Below are 18,823 nucleotides of genomic sequence, written 5' to 3' on the forward strand. Positions count from 1 at the left end.
GTGCATTATGTGATTAATTGCACTAATTTTGACGTTATTTTACTAATCTCGTGAAAATAACGTTAAAAGTGGCGGAAGGTTAATCAGGCATCACGTGGTGGCGTTGATAGCCGAAAGACAAGGGTACATGCACCAATCGGCCGGTGTGCCAATGGTTGAATGTTATGTGCCTTATGTCCAAGGCTTGATGCAAACTACTATCAAGCCGGGGGTCTCACTGGAAGCAGCCTCTCTATTCCTACGGGGGTAGAGGCAAGGCTGTCTACATCTTACCCTCCTCAGACCCTACCGTAGCTTTGCTATTGGTGGGATATACTGAGTACGATGATGATGATGAAGATGTGATTAATAATTTGCATTTGTATTGTATCATTGATTGTGATTAGGCTGTAAGCGAGGCAAACAAGGCCTTGTTCATGTTCGTGCGTAGAGATAATTTAGACTTGATTCATATTTCTCATTCATAATTTGATATTGAAATTAGATAGCCTTTTAGGCAACAAGAAATGAAATCCCTAATCCACGACTACTAACTCTAAACTAGCCACTAACACTTTGTAACTAAATAAAATAAATGGAAACATGAAGTGAAATTGAGTGCATGGGTAACGTGTCATGGAGATCATGGGATAAGGAGTATGGCACGTAACACGCTTGCTGAAGGGGTTTTATTGGACAAGCGAATGGCTCACGAACACCTAACGTAATGAAATTTCTTGTTCATGGTCGTTCATTAAGGAAATTAACTTGTTCATGAACGGTACATGAACACAACAATGTTTTGGTTGATTTGGCTAACCAAAAATGGTCAGGGTCCATGGTCCGGTCTGGTTACCAAGTTTGGGGTGGTGTATTTTTTAACATTCGTATTCATATGTTAATTTACATATAAAGTAATCGCATAATACTTATAGTCATAGGTATCTTTGGTTTGTAGTTAATTATTTTGCTTAAATTTATATGGTAAGATTAGAAAAGTCATTAAAAATATTGAAACCTTTGATGAACAAACACTAACGAACATAAACAGCCGTAAATGAACACGTTATCATTATCGAACGTTCACGCACACAATTGAACGAACATGGCCTCTATTCGTGGTGGTTCGTTTAGTTAATTAAACGAAATTCCATGTTCATGCTTGTTCATTTATTAAACAAACGAACATAAACAGACTTTCCGCCGAACGTTTGGTTCGTTTACAGTTCTAATTTTGTCGTATCTGATTTTACAATCCTAATTTGTTGAAGCTGTATTGTCAAATCTGCTAAGTAAAGTTTATGATTGCTGTAAGATGTTTATATCAGGTTGTGCATTTACACAAAAGGAAATGGATAGAAGAAAAAACATATCCTCGTTTCACTATGATCGGTCAAAGTCTCGGTTCAATCTACCTTTCATGGGAAGCTTTGACCAAATTTGCTCCATTGTACTATTTGGATACAAGTGGATATGCATTTACTTATCCACTTGCTCGGCTTTTCGGGTGTAAGGTTATTTGCTATACACATTATCCCACAATCAGCTTAGATATGATCTCGCGAGTCCATTCACAGAGTTCCATGTATAATAATGACGCCTTTGTTGCTAACAGGTTTGCTGCATATTTCTTTGATTTCTTGTTTTTGTTATAACTAATCTAGTATGAAAGACTGAAACGGTACTTGTTGTGACAGTGTTTTTCTATCACGGCTCAAACTCGTTTATTACACAATTTTTAGTTGGATGTATGGATTTGTTGGCTCTTGTGCAAACCTTGCTATGGTAAATTCTTCATGGACGCATTCGCATATTGAGAAGCTTTGGGGAATTCCAAATCGAATTAAACGAGTATATCCTCCTTGTGATACAACCGGATTGCAGGTTTGTTTTCTTTTTTGCTAATTTGCAATAATAATAATAAACGTGGTTTTGTTCTCAAACGCCATTATGTGTCACCAATTGTGAACTTAACAGGCACTACCACTGGAAAGAAAAGAAAAACCTCCAATAATCATTTCAGTGGCTCAATTTCGACCAGAAAAGGTGTGTATTCTTTACGAAAACCTTTAAAGTAAATTAGCTTGTGAAATCTACAAGAACTGGTTTCTCATTTTTGGTTATTTCAAAAATTGTATGTCAGGCGCATCCTCTTCAGCTTCAGGCTTTTGCACTATCTATCAGTAAATTAGATTTAGATTCTTCTAGACCCAAACTCCAATTCGTTGGTAGTTGTAGAAACGATGCTGATGAAGCAAGATTGCAGAATCTTAAAGATTTAGCTGTTGAACTCAAGGTAGAAGATGATGTGGAGTTTCATAAGAATGTGGCCTACAGGTTTGTCTCACTTGGCTTTATATATTGTTATATGTGCTGAAATTATCTGCTTAACCCATCGGAGATAATCCCAAAACCCACCAATTAGGCTTATAAACGAACACGAGCAGTTACGAACAAGTTTTCTTGTTCATGTTGGTTAAATAAAGGCACTTCATGCCGAAAAGTTCACTGAGTGCTTGTTTCGACCACAGGCCTACCAACAATTCATAAGTAAATGGATCAAAATAATGCTATTCTCATACCACCATATCAGTCAAAAGCTTTAGACTTTTTTTTCTCAATGCAGGGAGTTAGTAAAGCTATTGGGGGATGCAACAGCAGGGATCCATTCAATGATAGATGAACATTTTGGCATTAGTGTGGTAGAGTACATGGCCGCAGGAGCCATACCCATCGGTAACTAAACAAACCATGCTGGATTACTTTTATTATTACCTAATTGTGCTAAATGACATTTTTTAAATTGTGGTTCAGCTCATAATTCAGCTGGACCGAAGATGGACATCGTGTTACCAGAAGAAGGAAAGGAAACTGGGTTTCTTGCCCAAACTGTTGAAGAATATGCAAATGCAATTTTGAAGATTTTAAGAATGTCAGAATCCGAGAAACATGAGATGGCTGCAGCTGCAAGAAAACGAGCTAGTAGGTTTTCAGAGCAGAGGTTTTACGAAGATTTTAAAGCTGCGATTAAACCAATTTTAAACCCGTGAACTTAAGATCGTGAAAGATGAAGACAAGGATGCCCAAAGTCGCTTTTTTTAGGTGGTAAATGCGAGTTGATGTTTCCACACAGGTTTTAGAAACCCTACTGATGTGATGTGTTTTGATGATATACGCCTGTATAGGATAAATGTGATGATATACGTTCGTATGCTAGGTGGTCTTAAAAGAGCACATGTTTAAAAAGCATGGTCGAATACTTGACTTGATGAAAGTACTAACATTTAACACATGTTACCTTTCATTGTGATTAAGGAGTTAATAGGATACTTTACAGTTTATTTGAAATTTATTTTTTGGAAATGAATATAAATTCGATAAAAATAAGAATTTTGACGATTACAATGATGATTTGATTTGAAAATTAAGAAACAGAAAAACGAACTCAGGATCTGTTTGGTTCGATTTTTGGTTTCGTTAATACCAATTCGAATAACAGATAACCTTCAATTGCAATGTATAGTTATCGTGATTAAAAAGGTATAATTGATTTTTGGTAATTTGACTATGATTTTTATCATTTTAATTTGCTAAATTAAGGGACATTTTGTCATCTTCATAACTTCTTTTTCATAAATCTAAAGAATTGATACAAACAAAAACAAATATGCAATGTACAAAATTGTCAAAATTGGATACTTTGAAAGCATCATACATTGTTCCTATTAAAATTTTTACATTTTACACTTGCTATCTAAACGTTACTTTTGTTGCAACAATTTTATCTTATTTTTTAAAAGACCGATAGCATTAAAAAAAACAAAAGATGATCACTCACAAGAAGCAAGAAGCCTGAAACATACAGGGAAAGAAAAGTACAAAATATAAATAAACACTAACCAACTTATAAAGTGAATTTTACAAAATTAACTTACACCATTTATTCCAATCCAAGCTCAAACGTTTGCTTCTATGCTTCACCCAATAAAAGAAGGCCAATTTGATATCGTTCACCGCTTCAGACATTGAAAACGGGACACTATAAAAAAAAGTTCATTGATTTCCAAATCACCTAACATGTGATCGTTGATATGGACTGCACACCAAGACATTCCTCATTCATTTTATGCTTGCTGGGATTATCATCATTGTTCACGAGTCGACCCCTAGTCGAGCCAGGGTGGTTTCGAGCTCGAAATTAAACAAGGCAGCTTAGCTAGGCTGGAGCTCGACTTTGAAGTTAAACGAGCCTAAGATCGAGCCAACGAGCCGAGCCATGACCCGAGCCGAGCTTAGGTCGATTTTGGCCCGGTTACAAAAATGATCCAACTCAGCTCAGGTTGTTTTAAATCAAGTTTTCTTAGCAACTTTTATTTGAGCGAGCCACGAGCCCAAGCTTTAAGCCGCGAACTTTTTGAACAGTCCTAGCTAGTATGCTCGAGTAACACCTTCACCAAAATTAACGAGTTTTGGTATCTTAACCCAATCGTGAATAATTGACCACACGTATTTAGCCACCTTGTCAATATACAAAAGGATGCTGGATGTGACTTTTAAAATCATAAATCTTATAAACTTGTGAAACCAAAAATGTAACCAACTAAAAATACAAGGACAATATTATGAAGAAGTGCAAATAACAATTTATAATCTGTGGTTGGAACACTTTAGCGCCACATATTCATTTCCACTGTTATTCTTCTTCTCCCAAATCTCAATAATCTTATTAATGGTTGGAACGTGAACAATTAAAATCTAATCCAATGGTTATTTCGCTTAATTCACTCGTCGGCTTCACTTCCAAGGTATCTTCATCATCATCATCTTCTTCTACGGTTTAATTTTCATTTTTTAAGATCAGTTAGGGTTTAATTGGCTTGTAAATGCACGAGTTAGCTCAACAGGTGTTGGTGATTGAATTGTATATTATGTTTGAATCTAGCTTAGTAATCGTACGGTTAATTTGAATAGTTGTAAGTTTTGCTATGGTGATTTGAGTCATGTTTGAAGTTAGCACTGATGATAAATTAGGGCTCATAAAGGAGTGTAAACGAGCCGAGCTGCACGTGAGCTACTTGATATCGGCTCGTTGAGAACTCGAGTCGAGCTGGTTCGTTTAATTAATGAGCTTGAGCCCGAGCGAGCTTTACATGTTGAGCTTGAGCCGGCTTGCGAGCCTAAACAGCTTTTTATTCATATAGGTCTTATTTAATATATTTATATAATAAGTATTATTATGTATATAATTATGATAAAAGTTACCGAGTGGTATATATTATAATTACATATAAAAGTTATAATTAAATATATATCTGCAAATAACTTAATAAAATAATTAAATAATTAATACATAATAAACGAGCCGGCCCGAGCCGAGCTCAAGCTTAAAAAGAAAAACTACTCATGAGTTGAGTTCGAGCTTAAGAGATAGAGCTCTAATTAGCTTATAAATATTGTTTTATTTTTTTATTTAAAGAAAAGTTTAGATTACATCGAAACAGAAGGCAAGCGGGCAACAGCTCTAATTGAGCTGAGCTTAAGCTCGAGCCTTCATAAGTTACAACGAGGCGAGGTCGAGCCTTAGCGAGCTTGGGTTCGGCTCAGCTTGGCTCGTTTACATTCGGCTCGGCTTGGATCGTTTACATGAGCCTTAGTGAGCCTTAGCTCAAGCTTGAAAAACTACTCATGAGCTGAGTTCGAGCTTAAGAGATAGAGCTCTAAACGAGCTGAGCTTAATCTCGAGCCTTCATAAGTTACAACGAGGCGAGGTCGAGCCTTAGCAAGCTTGGGTTCGGCTCGGCTTGGCTCGTCCACACCCCTAGGCTCATTTGTCTGTATAAGCTTGGATTAGTTCAACAAGTGTTGGTGATTGAATTGCTTGTCGTGTTTGATTCTGAATCTGATTAGATAATTTAGGATAAGCTTGAATATCATGATTAAGCAATTTCCTTTAGGTGTTAGACGCCAATTTTTACATCGATAAATACATAAGCGTTCTTAGATCTTCAGATTGCTATTAAATTCTATCCCAAATATCCAAATTCCAACAGATGCACAATCTAATATTGAAATTTCATAAATCAGTAGAAAAAGATCCTGAATTCACTTAATATCTAATGTTGAAGACAGTTTTAAATTTTAATGATGTAACATTTGAAAACTGAACACAGGCTAACCATCAAACCGCCCCACGAGTGTGCATAGGAGTTCCAATACTCAATCCCAAGCATTTCCCGACCCGTTCCAGAACCCTTCTTTTCAGTAAACCAACACTTTTAAAATATGTGAAACCTCTACTAGTTGCAAACAGTGACCGCGTTACAACAGAAACCAGTGACAAAACTTCAGATAATAATCAACCGTCACCCACTTTTGAAACCGAGCTTTCTGAACCGAAACAAGCTGCATCGAATGCAGACACAAGCAGTTCTCCAAAAAGATTGAAACTAACTGCACGAGAGAAACTAAAGGCAGCAAGGGTTCGTAACCGTGAGTCAGAACCAAAAGCCGATAAGAAACCAGAACTTGGAAGCAAAGTGCTCGAAGCGTTGAGGGAGACCGATAGAATTACAGGGAAAAATAGATATGGGCTTCCAGAAGCACCGACAAACTTGTTGGATGACAGCAAGCGAGGAATGCCGAAAAAAGGTTTGACGTTTGAGCTCCCGGTTGGTTGGGATGTGTTTGTTATTATCACTTCTGTTGTTGTCATCAGCACCATAATGTTTACAACAACTTGCATTGTTTGGAAAGTGGGTGCTATTCATTTTAATGAGTATTAGGATTTTGTATCTTGTTTAAGTTAAAGCAGATTTTATACTTGAGTTAATATAAGCTTCTTTTCATCTTTTGGCACATGTATTGATTTCATTTGTATCAAACATTAAAAAAAATACCCAAAAATGATAAAATTTTAACTATCTGACTAGCGTTTAGTTTATAGAATAGAAATTCGAAGATAATATTTCTCATCCAATCTGGTTGTTATTGTCAAGTTTGAAAGGGCTTTGGGTTGGCGGTATTGGTGTTGGATGCTCTCTTCTGTCCTAATGGTTAACAGAACGATCTCCATAAGGCTGTTCACTATGGAGGGGGCTTTAAAGCCCCTCCACTATGTTGTCCCGCTACGGTTTGAAGCCCTTTACCGTCCCATTATATATATACATATATATGTATGTGTGCATGAGAAAGAGAGTGAAAAGAATGATGGCCCCAACAAAACACCCCCTTTACCGTCGGTCTTCACACCCCCCCCCCCCCACCCTTCCTTTACCGTCCATGTTAATGCCCACAGCGTGTAGTCTACCCTTTACCGCCCATGTTAATGCCCACAGTGTGTAGTCTACTATGTTGGCTCAATTGTTGTTTGGCCCAAATGTAAGGCCCAACCCTTATCGATCTGGGACTTGATACTAGAGCACTAGAAGGATTTAATAGGTGTAATTTTGAGCCGCTAAACAAATATTATATGGCATTAATATAAAATTATAAATAGACGATTTCAAATACTTTATCCTTGGGATAAAACTAAAATTTTAAAAAAGAACTTTTAATATTTGTATTAACACAATGAAAACCTGAGATTCCATGCATAGTTTTAAGCTGAAGCAAATTGGCTGGTTTGAAATATATGTTGTTTAGTTTTTACGGTTTTGCAGTTATTTTTATTTTAGGTAAATGAAGTAAAGTATTATATTTATGATCCATCCTTATCTTTCTTACGCAGTTACGCTACGCTTTTGACTACATAAATAAAATAAAAATTTCCTTTTCCCATGCAAAACAAAAAAGTATATACATACCTAAACATGCATCAACTACAACCCAACTAATATATAAATGCAAAAAAAGTATGATTACTTTAGGTGTCATATTGGTGTTTGGCCGTTATAACTTGCACAATCAGTTGCAACAAACATTAGGTACTCTCAGGAATACGCCTCTTGATTTTTTTTAATATTATTTATAGATTTGATGGAGTCTCCTTATTGGTTGTAAGTTCACATAAATTTATTTTAAATCTGAATTTTCTTGAACAACAAAAAATATACGTGCCTATAAAATTGTATATTGAGTGGTAATAAAAAAAATATGTGCTTTTATGACGTGGGTGTTTTGTGAATTTTAGAGCATGTTTGGGATTGGGTTTGAAAAAATACGTATTGGCTTATTGGTGTTTTCAAAAAACCAATAAGTTAAAATGTGTTTAGCAATCACAAAAATTATTTTAGCTTTTTAAAAGGGTTAAAAGGCAGTTTTTTAAATGTCTCAAATCATGGCTTTTCAAAATAACTTTTTAAAAAAGCCAATAAACCAATAAATATTTTTCAAACTCAATCTCAAACATACTCTTATTCCAAATGTTGTCAACTTGTGTGTCACAGTTTTAATGTTGTATAGTATAGTATAGATGTGTATAGTAATGCCCTTGTGTTTAAACATGTGTATAGTATAGATGGGTTATAGTTGTTAATTGAGCATCTACGAGTTGCAATTAGTCGTGTATCAAAAAGTTACTATACGAGTATCCATTTTTATAAAACTTATGCATTTACTAGACTCGGCTCGTTTTGACTTACGAGAGCTCAAGCTGTTTCGATATCTTTTTCTAAAACCCGAGCATGGCTCACGAGTCACTTTTCAAGCTTGTGCTCCGCTCGTTTATCATTTATTAATTAATTTATATGTGTTTTAATTAATTTTCTAGTTTTTTGAAAAGAAACCTTAAAAAACCTAAGCTCGGCTCGGGCTCGTGTAATACCTTAAACGAGCCAAAGCTCAGCTCGAACTCAGTTGTGCAATGTACAATTAATACATAGAAGTCCAAAAGAGAGAAAGCTCAAAAAATACACAAAGAGCTTCTCATACAAGACTCGGCCCCATGCTCGATAACTAAATGAGCTTTAATTAAGGCACGAACCCGTTTCAAACTTTTTATTGATCCGATCAAGTTGCTTACAAGTAATGTTTTAAAAACCTGTTTTTAACCCGTACTGGATTGGGCTAAAAAATAGTACAACCGATTGATTCGTGTTGTACCGGAATGTTCAACATGGTTAAATAGTTTACTTTGTAATTTCATAAACGCAACTTTAGCTCGAAAAATAACCTAGAAGTATATAATTCAATAATAAAATATAATCTAAAAATTAACCCATTATAAAAAAATAATACAAAAGCACTTAATTTTAAAAAATAATCCAAAGGCTTACTAGCTTGTTTCAAATCGTTACGCTAAAAGTAATTTTAAAAAAATACGGGCTACAAAATATCAAAAATCTCTTGGATTTAAACTCGACATTTAAAAAAAACGCCGGTTCAAAGTTCAATCAAACCGCCCAAAATACCGGTCTTAAACTATTGGCCTCTGCGAAACCCAGCATTACCAGTTCAACCCGCCACTACAAACCGATATTTAAAACACTGACATTAATTGATCTAGTCATAGATTTATTTTCATTTCTCAGTTTCAACTTAAAAATAAATAAACAAAAACAGACGCACGAGAGCAGTTTATAAGTCATGCACTCACGCCAACTACTCTCCCCCAAAACGGTTATACCTAACCTCCCTCAAACCTCCTTATTCTTCTTCTTCTTCTTCTTCATAAACACCCACTCAACCGTTTCCACAACAAACTCCCATCTTAATTGCCCAATGACGTCACCACTCTCCGCCAAAACCAAAAGCTCCTGGAGTCCACAGGAGGACGCCACACTAGTCAAAATGATTAATCAACACGGACCGAAAAACTGGTCCTTAATCAGCTCCAGTATCCCTGGGAGATCCGGCAAGTCATGCCGTCTCCGGTGGTGCAACCAGCTCAGCCCCTCCGTGGAGCACCGTCCGTTCACTCCCGATGAGGATGACGTCATCGTGAAAGCACATGACGTGCATGGTAACAAGTGGTCCACTATCTCTAAGCTTCTCCCTGGCCGTACAGACAACGCGATTAAGAACTACTGGAACTCAACTCTCCGGCAACGGCGAGTCGCCGGAGTTGACGTCGGAGATGAGATTTTGAGACGGTCAACGAGTGAGTCAACGGTGAAGAGGCGGTGTTCGCGTGTGTCGGCGGATCACGGTAGTTGTGATGGACCGGAGACGGTGCTCATGCAGTTGCCACCCGGGGAAGTTGTTGTAACAGAAAAGGATGACGTGGATGGGAAGTCGACGGTTGAGATGGGGGACACGTGTCTGGTGACGGTTATGAAGCGTATGATAGCGAAAGAGGTTCGGGTTTATATTGATGAGTTACGGGCCCAGGAAAAGGTTTGTTTTGATCATGGGCCTGGGTTTGGGCCGGAGGTTCATGATTGTGACCCGGTCCAAAGTTTAGCCCCAAAAGGTTAGAATCGGAAAGTTGCCTTTTTGGAGTTTTTTTTTTTTGGATGACATTGGAAGTTTGGCAAAGTTAAATTTTATTTTAATGAAAATTTATATTTTGTTTCGTTTGTAAAGTGGGTTATTATTTTATTTAGGTTGAGCAAAAAACTGAAGTGTTAACCGAAATTAACCATAACTGACAAAACTGGTTAGTTATGTTTAGGTGAATGTGGTGAACGGTAAATGTGTCTTCGTTAAGTGATTAATGGAAACCGAACCGAACACTGTATGTTTGTGTTTTTACGAACTATTTAGGGTGAGGAAAAATCGAACCATAAGCGAAAAACAAACTGTTAACCGAAATTAACCGTAACTGACAAAACTGGTTGGTTATATTTAGGTGAATGTGGTGAACTGAAAATGTGTCTTTGTAAACCGACTTTAATCAAAACCGAACCGAATATTACATGTTTGTGTTTTTACAAACTCTGTACATTTGTTTATGTCATTTATGCCTCCATTTTTAGTTTCTAACATTTAAATTCATGTTGAGACTGTCTATAACAACTTGGAATGCTATAATCGATCCTTTTCAACTTGAACAAAAGGAAAATATAATTAAACAAAATACAATGGGCATTTAACCGAAACCAACACCAATGGTAATCAAACCGAACCGACTTTGCACACCCCTGCTCATGTATTGTTTCAATGCCTCAAACGCAAAGATGAACTTCAAGAGAACTCATAGCTCAACTTTTTATAGCATCTCTTCTATCCCATGGGGCATGTTTATTGACCCCGTGTGGGATGATTTTTATTTTCCTATACTGTGTAGTTTTTGCAAACCAAAGGTATGCATATCGTGCATTAGTTATGAAATTATGAGAAAACAGTAAAATGCGCAAATTTGATTTGCGTAGTTTGATTGGGAAACCTCAAATTTGAAGGCATGCATATTTGATTTTACTGATATGATTTCATTAAAGAAAAACGAATGCTGCACTGGTCCTATCATTCCCAATATCCTCACTTTCACTGTTGATTTTTTTTTGTAAACTCGAACTATAAAATACTAAACGTGTTCGTGATTTTTGTAAACTCGATCTGTGAATGTTTGCGCCATGTGTCTCGTATAAGAAAATTAACTTTTTAAGTCATACATAAAGTGAACAAAATTACATAAACCGAACCCAATTCTTCTTGTTTGAGGGTACTTGCTCGTCAAAGCCTCGAATAAATAAAATATGTTGAAAACGACAAACAACCCAGCATCTAACACGATTTAGACATGGTATAAAGATCCATTAGTTGTAGACTTGCATATCTAGCATTCCATACCAACCACTATTGTACGTTTTCCTCACAAGAAGGTAACGAATCCGTTAGTTGCAGATAACCAGCAGGCCACTCACTTGGATTCCCTCCGCCAAGCGCACTTAAATGTGGATTTTCTCTTATTCACAACCATTTTCTAAAGGGGTAATACATTTGTGATGATTCAGATTCCGTAAGCGATCATACTTTCTAGTGTTAACAACTACACGAACGCATAGGAATTGAAGATCTTTAACTAATACAATTCGCAAATACAGGCAATTCAGTAACAAACTCAATTAAAAAACAACTAACAATTGTATGGACGCGCTATTCATCCCAATTAACTTTTATTCAGTGTCCTGAAATACAGACACAGCTTCTTCGTGGTTAATTTTTAGGGATTTTTAGTTCCGCTGAAAACAAACTATAGCAGGTTCAAAGCAGCACAATGACAGCCAAAATCAAATGATATTGAACTACAAAAAATTATTTTTAACTCAAAAATTTTATCAAACAGCTAGTTGTGAATAAATTAAAGCGCGTGTGTTAAAATTGATCAAAGATGCAAACAAAATAAAACGAAAAAAAAAAAAAGAAATGATTAAAATGAATGAATGTTGAAGGTGAAGATTACCTAGAATGAAAGTGAAAGTTGGGTTACAACGGCAGAAATTAAAAAGAGGTTATTACTTTGAAATTTGAAAGAAAAAAAGTGTATTCAGCATCAAAGTCGGAGGTCACAGGGATGAGCAAATGCTATTGGTACCAAACAGAGAATTCTCAGTATCAATTCGATACCCGCTTTCTGAGATTTTAGTATCGATACCTTAATCTTTTTACCTTCAAATATCGTACCGTATCAGTACCAAACCGGTGTCGTGTCGATAACTTTCGGTAACAATACAAGAGAACCATACATTGTGATTTTCGAGATCAGTAACAATACAAATACCAAAAATCGCCATGTATAAATCCCTTATACCGGTACCAAAAATGCTCGGCATAGTACCGCTACTGAAGACACAAAAATTGGTATTATACCAGTACCGTACCAAATCGAATAATACCATACCGACCCCAATACCTCACAAAGTTGGTATTGAATTGATACCGACGGTACCAATTTCGATAACGGTGCCCAGTTCCATTTGATCATTCCTATATTCAGATGTAACTCAGTATGAAATTCGAATCATAGAATATTAAAAAAAATCACTAATTAACTTGTGACCACTAGCACACACACGAAAACCATCTTGTTAATCTCAATTCAAAGATTGATCAAAGATGCAAAAAAAACAAAGAATTCACAAAAACAAACAAATAATGAAGAAAGGATTAAATGAAATAACGTTTATTCAACATCACAAGCGGTTCAAGGGATAAGCAGATGATACCAGTTTCAAACAAAGAGTTCTCAATACCAATTAAATACCGACTTTTTGAGGTTGGATATCGATGCATTCAGTACTAGTATTTTTATCATTTTTTTCCCTTCAAATATTGTACCGTATCAGTACAAAACCAGTACCATACCGAGAACCTTCAGTACCAGAATAAATTTCCCATTCATGATGATTTTCGATATCAGTACTTTCTCATCCCAAAAAATAGAGATGAAGAAAAATACCAAAAAAGAACCACAAATGAGTCATTATACCGGTACCAAAAGCGCTCAGTATCGTACTGCTATCAAAGGCAAAAGTAAAATAAAATACTGGTACCATACCAAACCATATACTACCATTCCAATCAAAAAACCTCAAAAGTTGGTTCTTAATTGATACCAACAACACCAATTTCAATACCGGTACCGAGATCCATTTGCACATCCCTATATTTCGGTCTATATCAACATGAAATTTGTGACAACCAGCACACACAAAAACCATCTTGTTCAAGCTCAATCCAGCAATTTAATCTACTCTATCCAAAGATCAAATAACAAGAATCGCAAATGCAAACAATCAACACATAATAACAAAAAACATAGACAAATCAAATAGGCAATATCAACTGATTTACTCAAAACTCATATCACCATTCACCAAAATCTGGTATCCAACAAACACAATTCAACTAAACAATACCGCAAATACTTTATCACCTTTCTAATAAGAATATCGACCGTATCAGTACCAAACCGAGACCATATCGAGAACTTTCAGTAGCAAACTAGGACCTCTATTTCTAATAATTTTAGACATGGGTACATTTGATACCATTCTGGTATCAAGCTCATTCCAAACTATAAGAATGACATAATTATCTATACCAAATAAATATACACATACCGAAAATCACCAAAAATGAGTCCCTATTCCGCTACCAAAAATGCTCGGTATGGCACCGGAACTGAAGGCAAATCTTTGGTAAAATATTAGTATAGTAACCAACTATATATAGTGCCCACTATAAAATAATAAAATGAATGCTATATAATCTATAAATATATAATCTAATCTAGGGAAGGTTAAACGTACAAATTAAATTAACAAATTAACTTAACGTGCTAATCGTGAGAATCAAGTAGAGTAATCATGTAGTTACATCATAGCGTAATTATGTAATTATTCTATGATATAATTACATAATCACTCTACTTGTATATATGATTTTTCTACTTGATTCTCACGATTAGCACGTTAAATTTATTTGTATTTGATCCAAACCCATCTAATCTATGCACAAATAAAATAACCAAACTCACAAATGTAAACAACCAACACAACCTAACAAAAAATAATAAATTCAAATAGGCAAAACCAACTGATTTAATCAAAACTTATACCATTAAAAATCTGGTATCCAACAACCATTTCAACTAAACAGTACCACAAATCCAAACAAAACACATAACAGAAAACTAAAACAATATTATTCAAACGAAACGTATTAAGATTACTTAGATCTCTGTCTCATCTTTCGACGCTTCCTCTTCAATCTCCTCATTCTCTTCTTCTTCCACTATAACATCACAAATAAAACCAATTTTGTTAAAATCAAACTTATTAACATGGGTATAATATAAGAGAATAATAATAATAATAATAATAATAATAATAATAATAATCCAGATGGGAAAAACATACCTTGGCTCTCATGGTGAAGTTAGGTCTTCTCTGGTTGGATTAAGATTACGAAACCCTAGCCGACAGTGTACAACGTTGTATGTGTAAGATATTTAAGGAACCCTATATATTATAGGACTGATGGGTCTGGGCTTGTAGTTTGTTGGGTCACATAACCCAAATTTTAGATTTTTATGTTGGGCTGTTTTTATCTAACTTTATCATTACTGTTAACGAATCATCCGAATGTGATAGTGGTTAAATCCACCATATTTGTATACGGGGCTGGCTAGTGGGTAGTGCCGGTCGAATTGTTGGCCAGGGCATATAATTTTGGGGCCAAATTTTTTTATACATATATTTAAAAATATAAAACTTATAAAATATTATTTGAACTTTACAATCCTATAATTGTTGGGCCCAAAACTTTTATTTATCCATAATTTGTTTAACTAAGTTTAAATTATTGGGCCCAAACTAAAACTAAAAACTAAAAAAATAAAATAAAAACCAAATGCAAAATAAAATAAACAGCGTCCGACTAAAAATTCCTCCTTGGCTTCTTCCTTTTTTGCGAATGCTGAACAACGACTAGCCCGGCCTACTACCATTGTTGGTACATTGTTGACAACTAAGCTCCTTCGCGGTTGACCAAGCCAGCCACCAAGTACCATGTATGTTTTTTTATTCCAATGTTAGGGGAGCTTCACGAATCGTTGGTTAGTCGCTAGTTATTATGATATTTGATTTCAATAATATATTTTTCCTTGTTTATTGTTATATAACATTAAACGTCATTTAAAAAAATTAGCTTATATTTTTTGTTACTCGATAGGGTTATGGGCATTTTTATTTCGGCTCGACCGAGGTACTTAAATCCTAATAGACGACCCTATTGGGATACACTCGTATTTTGATCCGGAAATTACCCTCAGCTAAGGCCAATGCCTATGAACACTCTTCCGAAGGCACGACAGTGCAATGAGGTAAACCCTGTTCAATTTAAGGAAACAACTAGTGAACAACCCTTTACCAAAGAGCTAATGATAAAGTGATAAAGGAGAGACCTGTTGTTTCATGTGATGCAAGTTTAATATAAACATGATTCTTAACTTTATAGGTATTGATTTTTGAATTTGTACTACATAATTACTTTTTAGTTTTAGTTACGAAGGTTATAAAAAACCAACAAACTTTTAAATTAATTTATATTTTAATTTTTTAATTTTTAGGTTTGTATTAATTTCCAACAATTATAAATACGAAAATTTTTAATAAGTTTTTCGATTTTAATTTTTCAGAACTCATCAATCAGACAACTTCATCGCAAAGTTTGCCACGAGTTTAACTTTTCAGAAAGAACCGGTAGCCTCCTAGTCTAATGATTGAAAACGTTGGTGGAGAGTAACATAATTGAAACTGAATTGAAGCAACCGATTGGAAGTTGAAGAGACACTTGATGTATCATGTTTCTCAAATTTGTTATATTAACTACCGAAAATGAAATGACATTCGCACCCATTTTCCTCAATTGAAAGGAAAATTTTCACCTAAAGAACCTTAAGAATGGGACACCCACAATGGGTGGTCTAGTTTGCAATTTAAATTATACTTGTACGCATATTAATCGGCCGTCAATACATACATGATACATGTAAAGCAGTATAGACATTTGACATCTCTGTCCATCAACGTTAATAAGCATTTGGAATTGTCATGCGTCGATCTATTGAGTATGTGATTACCAAAAATGCTTTTTCAAGTGATATCAAAGTGTTTGATAGAACTTTGTCTTTTCTAAATAGTGAGTAGAAAAGGTGAGGGTTAAAATCTCGTGAATGACAAATACATAAATATATAGGTGTGTTTTTATTAATCTCAACTATCATTTTTTGGTCACTGCCGGTTTTAACTAATAAATTGGCTGCTGATGGCCCCAACTTTTAACTTATTTGTTTCCAACGGTCCACTACTAACAGAATCCTAAAGCCATTACTTGCAGGTCACTGGAAAAACGTTTTTGGCTGAAAACTCATATTTTTTGGGAAAACGCAACATTTTCGTCATAAACATATTTTTAACCTTAGATCGGACCTTTAGGAACTTTTTTATAGTAAAAGTCCTAATTATTGAGGTCGTCAGAACCCTAAAATCATTGTAGGAATCGATTGGTGGTGCTCAAATAGTGGAGGTTGGTTGGTCGCGAGTCAATTGGTAGTGGTGGTGGTGGTGTTCGATCAGGGTGAGTTTACCAGCAAAAAAAATTTGACTTTTTCGGGCAAAATTGTTTTTCCGGTGACTTACAAGTAACGCTATTAGACTAATACCGTTACTATTAATATTCTATTTGTCGCGGACTATTGGAAAACAAATACGTTAAAAGTTGGTACCGTCAGCAGCCAATTCCTTAGTTGAGAACGACAACAACCAAAAGATGATAGTTTGAATTAATGAAAACCAACGCACCAAATAAATATATACAAATATATATATATATCGTTCAAAAGAATTTAGTAAACAATTTTATGCTTTTAAATTGATATGTATTCGTGCTTCCATTGTTGTTACTTTGCATTTAGTGAGAACTCGTTCCAACTGGTTTTCATTTTGATTTATGTTTCACATATTTCGCTTTAGTTTATTTTTACTTTATGAAAGTGTCTTATTTACATACATCGATAGTTCGATACAAATAAAAGATGAGGTTTTACTTTTTATATTTTACAACTTTAAAAGGAAAATACCTTCTTTTCTTTTGAGTGAATTAAAAAAAGCTTTGATAACAACATTGTCGTTTTAGTGTTTGATGCAAGGACATCTATAGTTACATTGTCCCATGGTTGTGACACAATTCATGACATGGCTAGCTTTACAGCTTTTATAATATTTCAAGTGACTACAGCACGACCAATGAAATAAGAGTTAAGAAAGAAATTGAATGTCGTTACCCGCGTAAGTATATATTTAGTGTTTGATGCGCGGGCATTTATATAACATAGTCCCATGATGTTGCGACACAATTCATTACCTGACTAGATTTAGAGTTGGTGTAATATTTCGAGTGAGTACAACACGACCAATGAAATTAGAGTTAAGGAATAAATTGAATGTTGTTACCCGCTTACGTTTATATTTACAAACACAATCAGATTTAGCTGATCACAAAAAGTACATATAGAAAATACTATTGCAATTCGCAAGTATAGATTCTAGGGCTGTCACTTTTACCTGAAACCCAACCCGAGAAAACTTGTACCCGAACCCAAACTAACCCGGACACGAACCAAAGTAATTCGGGTTGGTTCTTGGTACCGAATTCTAAGTTTCGGGTCAATTCGAAAAACCTGAATAGACTTTTAGTTTTAAAACCATATATATTTTTAGGTATTATAGGCTAAGACTTAGCAATTGATGTTATCAGAATTTAGTCCAAATCAACTGTTCTCATTTCACATATTATGAATCGATCTTTTATTGTTTATTAATGTTTCAATTTATGACTAAAAACAACTATAATTTCAATACCCTTGTCACGGCATACTGAAGACGATTATGTCGGCCATGTTTATTATGGTTGAACTTTACTAAATTTTACTATTTTTATGGTGTTTTATCGATTTATTTTTGTGGTATTATTGGTTTATTTACTTTACGAGTAAAGTAGAATATATTACATTTAAATTTAGCAATGTAGCTTTTATTTCTAGGATACTCAAAACCCGATTAACCCAACCCGAAAAAACATGAACCTGAATTACCCGAACCCGAAGAAACTGTGAAAGATTTAGGCTGGGTTTCGGCTTTGAATTTAAAACTTTGAAACCCGAATAACCCGAGTTGAAGAACCCAAAACTCAAAAAACTAACCCAAAAAACACTCATAGGATATTCATATAATTGTACCCTTTTACATAGTGTCACCTTTTCTTTCTCTAATTTAAATAGACCTTTGTTTTATATTGTTTGGGTAGCTTTAACCATACCATGTCTTTCTTCAAAGACCAATAAAGTCACTTTAATTCATCCTTCATCTATTAAAACTTATATATTACATTACATACATTGGATACTAACAAAATAACAAATATAAAAAAAAATGTCACCTTTTCTTTTCTCTAATTCACCGAG

The 18,823-nt window shown here is 34.9% G+C and overlaps 2 protein-coding genes and 1 pseudogene across 2 annotated transcripts; all 3 read left to right on the forward strand.

The window, feature by feature from the left end:
- The first annotated feature begins 1,221 nt into the window (after positions 1 to 1,221).
- LOC143576577 (GDP-Man:Man(3)GlcNAc(2)-PP-Dol alpha-1,2-mannosyltransferase-like) lies at positions 1,222 to 3,196 on the forward strand. The gene is made up of 6 exons (XM_077060637.1): positions 1,222 to 1,594; positions 1,677 to 1,863; positions 1,957 to 2,025; positions 2,123 to 2,316; positions 2,606 to 2,715; positions 2,794 to 3,196. Exons 1-6 carry the CDS (start codon positions 1,281 to 1,283, stop codon positions 3,027 to 3,029), a joined length of 1,110 nt encoding a protein of 369 aa, XP_076916752.1. The 5' UTR covers positions 1,222 to 1,280; the 3' UTR covers positions 3,030 to 3,196.
- Positions 3,197 to 4,638: 1,442 nt separating this feature from the next.
- Positions 4,639 to 6,804, forward strand: LOC143576578 (uncharacterized). Its single transcript, XM_077060638.1, has 2 exons — positions 4,639 to 4,784; positions 6,150 to 6,804. Exons 1-2 carry the CDS (start codon positions 4,743 to 4,745, stop codon positions 6,759 to 6,761), a joined length of 654 nt encoding a protein of 217 aa, XP_076916753.1. The 5' UTR covers positions 4,639 to 4,742; the 3' UTR covers positions 6,762 to 6,804.
- Positions 6,805 to 9,636: 2,832 nt separating this feature from the next.
- On the forward strand, positions 9,637 to 10,332 carry LOC143576576 (transcription factor MYB77 pseudogene; annotated as a pseudogene).
- The last annotated feature ends 8,491 nt before the right edge of the window (positions 10,333 to 18,823 follow it).

The sequence above is a fragment of the Bidens hawaiensis genome, unplaced genomic scaffold, assembly GCF_021521415.1.
Source record: "Bidens hawaiensis isolate Kalapana, Puna unplaced genomic scaffold, B.hawaiensis_p1.1 tig00028244_1, whole genome shotgun sequence".
In the NCBI taxonomy this organism is placed as follows: domain Eukaryota; kingdom Viridiplantae; phylum Streptophyta; class Magnoliopsida; order Asterales; family Asteraceae; genus Bidens; species Bidens hawaiensis.